The sequence below is a fragment of the Lissotriton vulgaris genome, chromosome 5 (genome assembly GCF_964263255.1).
Source record: "Lissotriton vulgaris chromosome 5, aLisVul1.2, whole genome shotgun sequence".
NCBI lineage: Eukaryota > Metazoa > Chordata > Amphibia > Caudata > Salamandridae > Lissotriton > Lissotriton vulgaris.
The window spans coordinates 2,001,609,227-2,001,623,487 of NC_141693.1; the positions used below are offsets into that span (position 1 = coordinate 2,001,609,227).

The window sequence follows — 14,261 nt, forward strand, 5'->3', positions numbered from 1 at the left end:
TTCCCACTCTTCCGTTTGGTCTCCGGACAGGGTACCCCTTTTCATCCCCCTGAATTGTAAGGCCCCCATGGACCTTGCAGTTTAGTTTTCTTTCTTCAGCTGGGTGAGCTTTTCATCCACCGGCGCCCCAAACAGTGTGTCCCCATTGAAAGGGGTGCTTAGAATGTTGTGCTGTACCTCTGGTTTGAAGCCTGAGATCCTGAGCCAGGCCTGCCTTCTCTCTGTGATTCCCAACATCATCAGTCTGCTGGACGTATCAGCTCCATCCAAGGCTGTTTTGAGGCAAGAATTTGCCACATTTATCCCCTCCTCCACAAGGTGTGAAGCTCTTTGTTGGTACTCGTCTGGGAGGTGCTTGATCAGCTGTCCTATCTCGCACAGAATTTGGTACTGGTGCCTGTTCAGCAGGGCGTTTGAGTTTGCCATGCGCCAGTGCATCGTTGCATTTCTTTCTATCTTTCTCCCAGTTCGGTCCATCCTCCTGCTTTCCTTGTCTGGTGGTGGCCCTGATGTTGTCACATTTGCCCTTTTCCTGGCGGTCGCCGCAATAATGGAGTCCGCTGTAACTGATCCTCGGATGTAGGGAGGATCCGTAGAGAAGTGTTTATATTTCTTCACTGTCCTAGGCGTGACGGACCTGCATGTTGCCGGGTCCTTGGACGCCTCTTTCCCCTGAGCCATGACACTCAAGCATGGGGAGGTACTGGCTCCTAGTTTATGTGGGGGGCAGGGTCTCCAAGAGGAAGTCTGCTTTTGGTTTTTCCTCATCTAGCTTGACTCCAAAGGCCGTTGCCGTGTTCTTGATTACCATATTGTAGACCCCAATGTCATCTGGCGGCGAAGGCCTCGAAGGGTACGTGTCCACGGCCTCTTCTGGGCTTTCGGTGTCGAGGTCCTGCCACTCCAGGTCCTGTGTCCCCGAGGATGCAGAGTCGAGGGTCTTCCGCTGATCGTCGCCCTCCTCCTCGTAATAGAAGGCTTCTTCCTCTGGATGGTCCTGGGTCTCGGGACTTTTCGGCAGCCCTTCGGCACCGAAGTCCTACTCCTCCTCCTCTTCTATTTCAACGATCACAGTCTTTGGCTTCAACGGAATCGCGAACCTCTTCATCTTTTCGTCGAACTCTTTTCTTTGCAGGATGTTATCCATTTCGGCCTCGAGCCGTCTCTTCTTTCTCTCCAGTTCGGCTGCCTTTTCGGCTGATCTCTTCGACGCATTCGTCAATGTCAAAATGACCTTAGGGTCCTTTGTCAACGCCAAAGCGACCTTCGGGTCCTTCTCCTTCGAAGTCGATTGTTCCTTTTCGGGGACGTGCTTCGACAACCTTGGCTTTTCGACGGTCTTCGCCGCCTGGGAGTCCTTTTCAAACGATCCGCTGGGCTGTTTGTCCTTTGATGCAGCTGCGGCAGTCGAGATTTTCGGCACCAGTGCTCCCTTCAAGGACTTAGACTTGAGAGGGTCTGTCGGGGGCTTAGGGGTCGTCGACTCTCCTACCTCTTTAGAAGTCTCATCAGTCTCTACGACCGTGTCGTCGTTGTCTTCTTTGGCGAAGTTGTCCTCCTAGTCGCTCGAGAGCACCATGTCCCGAAGCGACGGTGGTTGTCCTTTGCCTTGCATGTTATAGTTGGCTCTACTCTGTCGCTCTTTAACACAGAGAGTCTTCGGTGTGAAGGCGCAGCAGGCGTTTCAGTCCTCTCGTGGTCGACCGTTAGGCAGAGGTTACAAACCGGGTGCTGGTCCTTCTGCGCGTGTTTGTGGTGGTAGTTATGGCAGAATTTGAAAAGGGTCTTGTCCATTTTGTGCGCTCAGGGGGCCCCCTGTGTGCGCATTCTCCGTTTGACGTCAAAGTTCTCGAAGATCTTCTTCGTCGTCCCGGCTTGATGGTGTTGTTCCTCGTCGTCTTCAGTCTTTTCCGTGCAAAATTCGACTTTTCTGTGTGTTATTTCCTCCAAAACTCTGGAGCCTCTTTGGAACGATCCAGACCCAACAGCGGAAAAAAGAATCTAAAGATGGCACCCAAAGGTGGGAGCTTCCGCGGGAAGCGTGCCGACGTCACAAGAAGTACACCAAAAGGTGGAAAGTCGATGCCCACCTGGGCAAAGAAAAAAAAAAATAATAATAATCCGATTCCAGACTCAACCACTAGACAGCGGAATAATGCACAGCATAGTGAATCCAGAAAGATTCATGCTGCAAAACTTACAAACATGCATGTGCAACTTAGAATTAGGGGTGCAAAACTACCTTTGCTTTATCAACTGTAAGGTTACATTAACTGTCTTCGCATTCTTAAAAAATAATAAATAATCACCTTATGGCCTCCAACTGAATGAGGAGACATTAAACGGTACATGAAACAAAGCAGCTGCTCACCTGCCCAGCCGTCCTCTGTGTCATTGTCAAGCTCATCGAGCTCCTTCAGATCTTCTGCATGTATGATGGTAGCCCTAGGAGCTTGTTCCACTTGGCCTGGAGCTTGAGGGCGGACTACACGGGTTGCTCGTACTGGGGCACCAGGTAACCTGTCCTTTCTGCCCAAAGAAAAACACAAGTTATTTAAAAAAAAAAAAAAAAGTGGTGTTCTGAGATTAGCAGATATAGCTGCAAGTCAGCCCAAGACTCCATTGCTCGCTCTAAACTAGAACAGCCGACAGGACACCAGTCATGTCCAGTTTACTGTAATTCTCTATTCGTATGAGTCTGAAGGGGAATGAGGACTCTGCAGGAAGGACTAGCAAAAGCAGCGACTTTGCACGGCATGGGTCAGTGCAAGGACAGTACTGTTTAGAAAAAGTATGTACAAACTCATTTGTCTATTTGCCATACATTTAAAAATGTAAGTGGCATCAGCGTGGGTTTAATGTGCAGAGAAGCTGGATATTAAACTTCCTAGTTTTCAGTGAAGCCATTATGGTGTTGTGGAGTTCATAATGACAAACTCCCAGACCAGATTTAATTCTCTACACTCTACGCAGAGCACAGTGGAGGAAAGCCCTCCTCTCCATTCTCTCTATCTCTACCACCAGAAAATCCGCTCATGGCCTAACACTTACTACCACACCATCCCAAACTTTCCCAGGTAGAGCCACCATCACTATCTAGAACAACGGTACCATCCTACTCCAATCCACTGATAAGAAACTGGACCTGCTCGACAATTTGTTCCCCACCTTCTTCGAACACATCTCTAACCGGCGCACCTCCTTTGCTAACTCCTACCTCGCCGCCAAGACATGGAACTCCCTCCCGACCCACCTCCGCCTGACCCAGGACCACCTCGCCTTCAGGAAGCAACTCAAGACCTGGCTGTTCGAGCAGTAGCGGACCACCCTCCCCTAGCGCCTTGAGACCCTCTGGGTGAGTAGCGCGCTATATAAATGCTTTGATTGATTGATGAAACTCCTCAAGCTACACAACCCCCCCACTTCCAATCCTCAATCTAACCTACCTATCCTTGCACATCAGCTGAACGACACCCACCTCTCCCATCCCCTCAGCGCTGTAGTCAGTCACCCACCCGTTGTAACCTTACCACACCCCTCATCCACGGGCGAAGACTACTCCCCCTTATACAGCCCCAGCGCGGTAGTCAGTCACCTACCCGATATAACCTCTCCACACCCCTCACCCAATGGCGGAGATTTCTACCCCTCATACATCCTCCATACCCCCACCTTCCCCACCCCCCAACTCTCACCCCCTATGAGTCTCGCAGAAGCCTCCATCGGCCGGAGCTTATCCCCCCCGCCCCGCGGCAGGTCCATCTCCCACCCTATCTCCCCTCCCACGCTTACTCCCCATTTCCACACTCTCCAAGCCAGTGTCGCAGAACACACCACCTCCCCTACCTCAACCCCTCCTCCTCGCTCCCCCCACCCCACCCTCAGCCCCCAATACCCTCATCACACCCCCACTGTTTCCAGCCTCCACCCATCCCTCAACTCACCTGCTCCGCCCCTCACCAGCTCCCCCACCTATGCCTCCAACATCCCCCCTTTCCCATCCACACCCCTCACCCACATTCTCTCACACCCATCGAATAGCACCCCACTCACTATTACCTCAGAGCCTTGCACCAACGCTAACATTCCCCCCCCCCCCAGCCAGTCCCCTTTCCAGCTCCCTAATCAACAACTCGCCCGCAGCGCCCATCCCCCACACCATCCCCAACCCACCTCTGGACATGATTATATCCACCCTCTTTCAACTCAAAGAAGAGCTCCACACCATCAAAGTTCTTCTTACCACACTCACCAGACAACCCCTACCTACCACTGCCCCCACACGCAACAAGCCACCCACATACCCTCTCAAATCATACTCCCCGCGTTGGCCCTCTATCCCCGCCCGCAATCACACACGCCCCCGCCGCGCCCTCAACCCCCTTTCGGACCACGACCTATGCACCCTCCTTCGCTCATTCGGCCCTGGTCCCTTAAAACACACAACCGCTGCACATCACCCCATTCCCACAATCCTCACAAATCCCCTTAGGCCCCCCCACTCAGAGCAACAGAAGTTCCGTCCCCAATAATCTCAGAAAAATCCCCCTCTCTCTAGAACACTCGACCACCCTTCTCACCCCAGACTCAAATGCCTCCTACTCAACTGTAGATCGGCCCGAGACACTCCTCCGACATTGCGGATCTCATCATAGCATTGGACCTCCACCTAGCCATTCTGACTGAAACGTGGCTAACTGAAACTTCTACGCCTATAATGGACATACTAGTCCCCCCCAACTACCACATCATTAGACTCGACAGGACCGGCAAGACGGGCGGTGGAATCGCATGCATTTTTAGGAGCATCCTCTGTTACCCAAGTCACCTCCCCCTCCCTCACTTCCTGTGAACTCTTCTGCCTCGATATCTCCAGCGAGGACAAACCTGTATGCTCTTTACAGGTCATCTACCACCCGCCCGGGGACAACCTCACCTTTACCCAACAACTCATGGACAGGATCTCATCCAATGCCGGTCGGCAGATCACTCAAATTTACCTGGGTGACTTCAATCTCCACTGGAACGATCAGAAAGACGCAGTGGTGAATAGTCTTAGAACTTTCCTCAATGCGCTTGACCTCACCCAAATCTGTAACAGCCCGACACACGACAAAGGATCGATCCTCGACCTTATCGCCAAAGAGGACGCTACCCAATTGGGGTCGATCCAACCCTGTGACTGGTCAGACCACCACATTATCACTTTCTTCATCAACGAAAAAGTAAAACCTAACACGGCTCAACCCAACAAATCCAAGACCTGGACAAGGGACATGAAGAATCTCAACCCGAACTCCCTGCCTTCTCACACTTGCAGTCTCCTCCTTCCCCCTGCGGGCGCCCATGATGTTCAATCATTGACCGACCTATCTCGATTCTATGAACTCAATCATCAACGAAGCTGCCCCACTGCAACTGAAAAGAGTCTCCACCAAGAATTCTAACCCTTGGTATGATGGCAGACTCAATGAAGACAGACGTGCTTTGCGAATGGCAGAGCGCACTTTGAGATCTGACCCCTCAGCACTGCACCTTAAAACGCTAAAGAGCAAGAGAAATGCCTACTTTCGAAAAATCAAGCGCTCGAAATCAGACTTCTTTAACCTCCAGCTGGACCAAGCAAAAACCCGACCAAGAAAACTGTTCGATCTAGTCAAATCTCAAACCGAGATGCAACCCTCTCAATCAAACAGCACAACAAGCGATATTCCACACTGTGATGACTTTTCTGCATTCTTTAAGCTAAAGACCGACAACATAAGAAGTGATCTCAATGATGCAACCCGATATTCCAGCCCCATCAGCATGACTACCACTCACCCTAAAAACATCGCATCATGGACGTCATTCGACACCTACACTGAGGAGGCAATTCACAAACTGCTCAGCACCTTGAAGCCCTCTAATCACTTCATTGACCCCCTACCTGCTAATGCTGTGAAAGACTTCACCCCCCTGCTCCTCCCTCTCTGGACCAAAATCATTAACAGCTCCCTGCAACAAGGCCTCATCCCAGACTCCCTCAAGGTGGGGCAAGTCACACCTATACTCAAGAAACCTACAGCTGACCCGGCTGACCTAAACAACTATCGCCCTATCACCAATATCCCCACCTTGGCCAAGCTTCTGGAAAAATTTGATATTTGATATTTGATATTTGTGGGTATTTATAGAGCGTAAACATTCGCTCCGGAAGGAGCATCTTGGCGCTAGGCTAGCGTGCAGTAGGTACGTGGAAGATGGAGCATGATGAAAAAACTGGAACTAGATGGCTGCCAATACAGAGGTGTCTGGTTGTTGCAAATGTGTACAACTCCAACTGACAAAGCACATTGGTAAGGGTTGAGGAGATCAAACTGATCAATCAGGCTTCCGAGCGAAACACAGCACGGAAACGGCTATGACTCACATAATTGATGACGCCCTCCAAATCCTTGATCGCAACTATTCCTGCCTCCTCATCCTCCTTGACCTCTCCTCTGCTTTTGACACTGTCAAACATGAGAACCTACTGGAGCTGCTAAATACCAGAATGGGTCTATCCGGGACTGTTCTCAAATGGTTCACTTCCTTCCTACATAACCGGTCTCAGACGTTCAAGATCAACAACAAGCTGTCTTCACCGGTGCCGGTAACTTTAGGCGTCCCACAAGGATCCTCCCTATCCCCCACTTTGTTCAACCTTGTCATGGAACCACTCACCACCTTGCTTCAAGCATCTAATGTACACTTCCATATGTACGCTGATGACACTCAACTTTACCTCAAGCTACAATCCCCGGAAGATATCAAGCTTCTGAACTCCACACTCAGAAACACCCAATCATGGCTGGCTGATAATCACCTCAAAATAAATGCGCTGAAAACTGAGTTCCTTCTGATCTCCCCTCCAACGAAAATTGCCATCACCCAAACCTGGCTCAATCGGCTAACTGCCCTCAATGTCCAACCCACAATTGTGGAATCTGCGAAATCCTTAGGCATTACACTTGATGCCAAGCTCAACATGCAGCAGCACATTAGCATAGCCACTAAAGGAGCTAACTTCCAAGTCAACACACTGAGGAAACTTAAACCTTTCCTCCCAGCTAAGGACTTCCAAACTGCTGTCCAGGCTCTAGTCATCCCTCGCATAGACTACGGAATTGTGACCCTTAGCGGACTCCCCCTTTCAACAACCGCTCCTTTAAGAGCCTCCTTGAACGCTGCCGCGAGACTCATCACTGGTTCTAGGAAACACTCGCATATATCCCCTGATCTAAAATCCCTGAACTGGCTGCCCTTTGAGGCCAGAATGCAGCTGAAAATAGCCGTTATGACACACTCTGCAGTACACCACAAGTCACCCAGCTACCTCACCCAAAAGCTGTCTATATCTGGAGGCTCGAGATCCAATAGAAGTACAAAAAATCTACTCCTGAAACCTCGTAGATTCCGGAAGGAAAAAACTTGCAAACGCTCCTTCTCAGGAATGGCGCCCAGGATCTGGAATGCACTCCCTCCTGAAACCAGGCATATCTCCTCCACGGCACTTTTTAAGAAAGAGGTAAAAACAATGCTTATGGCCAAGTTCACCTGAACTCTTCTGCTGCTGGAACAGACTTCTGCATCGTTGCTGCAGTACATTTGTTCATGTCTGATATCCTATTATGCTTTTTGACTTACTACCGACTACTATTTCATTCCTAATAGTTGGTTCCAACTACCTTCCTGTTGCCCCTACCCCTTGTTCCTGCAAGCTTTAAGAAAGAGGTAATAGCCATCCGTTGAGCCTAAGTCCACCTGATATCTATTGTTGCTGGATCTAAGACTCTGCACCTCTTTTGGTTTTATTAGTTACACGATCGTTAACTGGTTCTCATATATTTACTCGACTGTTATCCTACTCTACTACGCTATCATATTTTACCCAATACTGTATTTAATCACCCTCCGGTTGCCCCTGCCACTGTGTCTGTAAAGCGCTCTGATATCTGCAAAGATCTTGTTCGCGCTGTATAAAACTTTGAATAAATAAATAAAGTCTTTATGGCATTACTGCACTTACAATGTACAAGAATGTACTTAGACACTGTCAGGGTTATTCTCTGACAGACTGTTGGGTACCGGGCACCAAAGGGGACAAGCAACTATACTCTCCCTCATATCTGCAGTGAACGCAGACGCGGCCCTTCACTTCTTATCTGGGAGTTGGGCAAAGGAACTTGAAGTACCCGTTCCTACTAACGCTGGGACGCACAAACATCGGATTATAGGTATTACAGGGGTCCTTTTTTCCCTGATCACTTTCTCCTCTATATATATTCCTTTCACCTTTTGGTCCTGACGAAGCGCCCTTAGATCCCTTATGGACCGTTAAAATACGAAACATGTTGACCCCATTCTTTTCCACACACCCTCACGGATACTGAGAGCAACAGGATTACATTTATCCCCCCCTACATATGTTTCCATGAGAAGCTCCACATCGGATCTATTTCTAACCGTATCACCTGGACCCACAAAATAAAACTAGGTTCTAGGTAATGGCAGATAATTTTAACTCGCCCATCCACTCACTGTCCCAGGCCCACATACCCGCATGCATAACTGCGGCGTCTCCTTAAAAGATCTCCGACAAAGAGCCCTCTTGCAGGGCCCGTGGGGAACAGCAGCGCCACCCCTACAAGGAGCAACGCTAGATGATGAAGCATGACTCTTGCAAGGGTGTGCGAAGGCACTATATTCAGAAGGAGGCGTTCCCCATCACTCTAGACATCCCAACTCTACTGAGAGACAACTCTTACACCTATGTGCAAACCAAATTAGGTTGCCACTTTTCTTGTTTAGGAACAGCTACCCCTCAGTGTATACCACATGCATCTGTACGCTCAACACTGGTATTATGAACCCAGCTAGAAGGGTGTCTTACCTATGCCAGGGCAGTGAATTGTAGACTTGGCACACAGGGATGTGTGCACGTCGACTTCACTTTGCTCTGCACCAAAACATGTAGCATGTAAAGGTACAGGGACTGAGGGTGGCACAATAAGTGCTGCAGCTCTTCGAGGCATTCCCCGGTCACAGTTCCCTTGGTACCGATGGTACCTTTTACAAGGGGATTACTTATGGCCAAAGCGTAGCCAATTGGGATTTTTCAACACTACAGTTTAGGGAAAGAACATAGTCCCTGGGTGCCTGGCTGGTAGGAACCCAGGGCACACTCAGTCAAAGTGTATCAACTTTACGCAAAAAGTGGGGGGCAACCATGCAAAAAGGGGCACTTCCCTACAAGCAATATATGAAAACAAATTATATTTTATCAAACCACAGGACAGAGCGACATAGGGCAGGCTTAAACGAACAGTCATGCTTCATCCTCTCTATTTCCCAACCAGCCAGAACATGAAGTGCTTTGCAATTACTTAAATGCCTTGCTATAGATCGCCGACATTGCCAGGGGACTTGTGGTACTTGTCCGGATTGGGGGTTGAGTTTGCACAGGCGTGATTCCTGAAAGTTTGAGCTTTTGGCGTTGCAAATAATGCAAAGCTAATAGCTCAAACATTCAGTAATAAGAGACCTTTTGCATTTCAAATGCTTGTTTTGGTTCGTGAGTGGGGTTGACATTGAAGGGATTACGTGGTCTCCATTTTAGTCTTTAACTTAGCATCTTTTTGAAATGGTGGGTTGCACGTCTTTTTTCACCAACATGAGAATGTGCCATGCACACATACATTTTTAGTAGACTTTCTACAATCTGTCCAGTTAGTTCCAGGAACACATATTAGAAGAATGCAATGTCCTTTTTATTATGTGTTCATAGAAGACCATTTTATACCTTCAGACTAAGCGACACTGTCTCTAGCAGAATGCAATAACTGGTGTTTTATTGTTTAACTGTGCCCAAGTCAGGGAGAGCCACTTCACATGGGGGTTATGATGAATGCTGTAGAGAGCTGTGAAGGAGATCCAGCCCCGCAGGCCCAGACATTCATTATAAGAAGGAAGACAACTGCGCAAGCAGAGAGGTGTGCAGGCTCGCACATTCAGATCATGTGCATTTGTTAATGCGCTGAGGCCAGCTTCCTGAGACATTACTCCAGAGTATGGGGTTAGATCCTTCCAAATAGGTCTGGCAGAAGGATGCTTCCATTATTCTTTCATTAGAATAGAAGTACTACTAATACATAGAACATTAGGAACAATTAACATGGTTGAATGGTTTGCGTTTTTTCATCATTCTAATATTTCTTATAACAATGATGTGTTTCATCTGTTTGACGATCACAGTACACATTTAGAGGAAGCTGGCTCTGTATAGGATATTGCCACTGATCACAGTACACATTTAGAGGAAGCTGGCTCTGTATATGATATTGCCACTGATCACAGTACACATTTAGAGGAAGCTGGCTCTGTATAGGATATTGCCACTGATCACAGTACACATTTAGAGGAAGCTGGCTCTGTATATGATATTGCCACTGATCACAGTACACATTTAGAGGAAGCTGGCTCTGTATATGATATTGCCACCGATCACAGTACACATTTAGAGGAAGCTGGCTCTGTATATGATATTGCCACCAATCACAGTACACATTTAGAGGAAGCTGGCTCTGTATTGCAAATGCTACTTACCAGTATGCATCTGTTCTTGGCATGTAGGGCTGCTGACATTCATATCTGTGCATAGATCGCCACCTAGTGTTGGGTCCGGATGATTGCACATTGTTGTCCTGGAAGAGTCTTCGAAGTATCACGAGATAGGTGGCTCCTCCCCTGGACTACAGTGCGCATGGGCATCGCCTCCATCCCCAGATTGTTTTTAGCCATTGGCAGAGATGGAGTGAAGAATGTGAATGATGACCATGCTATGAGCATATGTGTATATATGAATGAATACTGCAGCTGCTACAGGCGCCGGGGAGGAGGGTGGGCGATATGAATGTCAGCAGCCCTACATGCCAAGAACAGATGCATACTGGTAAGTAGCATTTGCAGTTCGAGGCATGTGGGCTGCTGAATTCATATCTGTGCATAGAATACATAGCAGTCCCTCCATTAACGGCGGCCGCCCGTGCCAGCTGCAGAAGTCTGAAAAAGCGTTTTTAGAACAGCCTGACCAACAGCTGCCTGCTGTTTGGAATGCACGTCTACACAGTAGTGCTTAGTGAAAGTGTGTGTGTGGTAGACCATGTGGCTGCTCTACAGATATCTTCTAAGGGAATGTTACCTAGGAAAGCCATAGAGGCCCCTAACTTCCTGGTGGAGTGGGCCCTCGGTGGGATAGTGAGAGTGCGCTTAGCTTTAGCGTAACAGATCTGAATGCACTTTACTATCCATCTAGCAATCCCTGCTTTGGAGATAGCGTTTCCCTTGTGGTGTGTGGCAAAAGCAACAAAAAGTTGTTTGGTTTTGCGGAAATCTTTTGTTCTGTCTACATAGTACATTAAAGCCCTTTTCACATCAAGGGTGTGGAGCATGCGCTCCGCCAGCGTCGCCGGGTTTTGGAAAAACACCGGCAATTCAATGGTTTGATTTATGTGGAATTGTGATACCACTTTGGGTAGGAATTTAGGGTTAGTGCGGAGCACCACCCTGTTAGCATGCACTTGGAAGAAAGGTTCTTGGATGGTGAGCGCCTGCAGTTCGCTAACCCTCCGTAGCGATGTAATGGCTACTAAGAACGCAACCTTCCAAGTTAGAAACTGAAGCTCACAAGAGTGCAGTGGCTCAAAGGGAGGACCCATCAGCCTCGTAAGAACCACGTTGAGGTTCCATTCTGGAGCTGGTGGGGTCCTTGGCGGAATGACCCTTTTGAGTCCTTCCAGAAAGGCTTTGATAGCAGGAACCTTAAAAAGTGACAGGTGCTGCCTATTTTGGAGGTATGCTGCAATAGCAGATAGGTGAATGCGGATGGAAGAGTACGCTAGATTGCATCGATACAGGTGAAAAAGGTAACAGATGATGTTTTGAATGGAAGCATCTAGCGGGTCAATATTGTGCTGAGCACAGTGGATGACAAACCTCTTCCATTTAGCCGCATAGCAAGCTCTAGTAGTGGGCTTCCTTGCTTCCCGAATGATGTCCATACAATCGGGAGGAAGATTGAGGTAGCCAAACTCTAGGACTTCAGGAGCCAGATCGCCAGGTTGAGCTGTTGCGGATCTGGGTGCTGAATGTCGCCATGGCTCTGCGTCAGAAGGCTGGGAGTGAGATGAAGCCTCTGATGCGGTACCACGGAAAGTTCCAGAAACGTGGTGTACCATGGTTGGCGAGCCCACGTTGGAGCAACCAGGATGAGCGTCATTGAGTGCTGCCTGAGCTTGCGTGCCACCAGCGGTATCAGAGGTGCTGGGGGAAAAGCGTACGCAAATCTGCCTGACCAGTTCATCCACATCGCATTGCCCTGTGATTGCGGGTGTGGGAACCTGGCGGCGAAGCTTTGGCATTTTGCGTTCTCCTTTGTGGCGAATAGGTCTATCTCTGGATGACCCCACCTTTGGAAGTACGGTTGGAGTACTGATGGATGTATCTCCCACTCGTGCATCTGATGGCTGTGCCTGCTGAGCAGGTCCGCCATTTGATTGTCCTTGCCCGGGAGATGCTCCGCCATGAGGAAGATGTTCCTCTGAATGGCCCACTTCCACATGCTCTGAGCCAGATGAGACAGCTGTGGAGAGTGCGTGCCTCCCTGCTTCTGAATGTAGTACATGGCTGTCATGTTGTCCGTCCGGATCAACACGACTTTGTTGCACAGATGTACTTTGAACGCCTTCAAGGCCATGAAGATTGCCATCAACTCCAACACATTGATGTGCATCTTCCGTTGCTGTAGTGTCCATAGGCCCTGCACAGTGTAATGGAGTACATGCGCTCCCCATCCCTGGAGAGAGGCGTCCGTCGTCAGGATAATCTGTGGGACAGGCTCTTGGAATGGTCGGCCCTTGCAAAGGTTTTGTGGATTCCACCAATGCAGAGAGTTGTAAGCCCGACCCCTCACCAACACTAGGTCTGTCAGTTGTCCATGAGCCTGAGTCCACTGACGTGCCAGGCACTCCTGAAGCGGACGCATATGTAGTCTCGCGTGCGGGACAATGGAGATGCAGGAGGCCATCATGCCTATCAACTGCATAAACACCCTCGCTGGAAGCGAGTGTTGGGGTCTGAATCGTTGGATCAGCGCCTGGATACTGGCGATTCTCACTGAATTTGGCTGCGCAGTGGCTGCCAGAGTGTTGATTGTTGCGCCCAGATACTGTCGCACGTGGGCGGGCTGGAGATGGGACTTGGGGTAGTTCAGAGAGAATCCCAGATCGTGCAGGAGATGAATGGTGCGTGACACGTGGTCGACGCACTGCTGTTCTGTCCTTGCCTGAATGAGCCAGTCGTCCAGGTAGGGAAAGACGTGGACGTGCTGGCGACGGAGATGAGCCGCCACGGTCGCCAGGCACTTTGTAAACACCCTCGGTGCTGTGGTGACCCCGAACGGCAGAACCTTGAACTGGTAATGCTGGTTTAAGATTGTAAATCTGAGATACTTCCTGTGTGAAGGATGCAGGGGGATATGAAAATAGGCATCCTTCAGATCCAGCGTAGCCAGGAAGTCCCCCTGTTGAAGCAGGGGAAGCACCTGCTGTAACGTGAGCATATGGAAGTGCTCCGAGAGGATGTACCAGTTCAGGGGCCTGAGGTCCAGGATCGGTCTGAGGGACCCGTCCTTTTTGGGGATGAGAAAATACAGGGAGTAAACCCCTGTTCCCCGTTCTTGCAATGGAACGAGCTCTATTGCCCCTTTTTGCAGCATAACTAGGACTTCTTGCTGCAACAAGGTCAAGTGCTCGCCGGACATAGGACGGCTTCTTGGCGGTATGTCCGGTGGAATGGACGTAAGCTCCAGACAGTACCCGTACTGGATAAGAGACCTCACCCACCTGTCCGTGGTGATGGACTCCCACGCTGGCAGGAACTGCTGGAGTCTCCCCCCGACTGGTGTTGTGTGGTCGGGGGGCAGTGACAAGACGTCACTGCTTGGTGGTGGTGGTGGACCTGGAGCCATTGTTTCCACGTCCCCTGCCCTTGACATTATTGCCTCTGTAACCACCTCTGCCCTTGTTGTTATACGAGGCTTGGGTGTTACCCTTGTAATATTGTGTGGATTGGGATGCCTGTCCTCTTGAGGTGCCTTTTGAATTTGAGCGGCGAAAGGAGCCACTTCGAAACTGCTGACTTTGTAAAGCCCCCATTGACTTGGCAGTTTGTGTCTTTTTTCA

At 49.5% G+C, this 14,261-nt stretch overlaps 1 protein-coding gene across 4 annotated transcripts in view; it reads right to left on the bottom strand.

Moving 5' to 3' along the window:
- PRRC2B (proline rich coiled-coil 2B) overlaps window positions 1-14,261 on the bottom strand; it is a 657,801-nt gene that overhangs the window by 431,219 nt on the left and 212,321 nt on the right. For all 4 annotated transcript variants that reach the window (XM_086924792.1, XM_086924791.1, XM_086924790.1 and 1 more), the window contains exon 9: window positions 2,372-2,529. In XM_086924792.1, coding sequence (XP_086780918.1) covers window positions 2,372-2,529 — 158 coding nt within the window. The remainder of the gene's footprint in view (window positions 1-2,371; window positions 2,530-14,261) is intronic.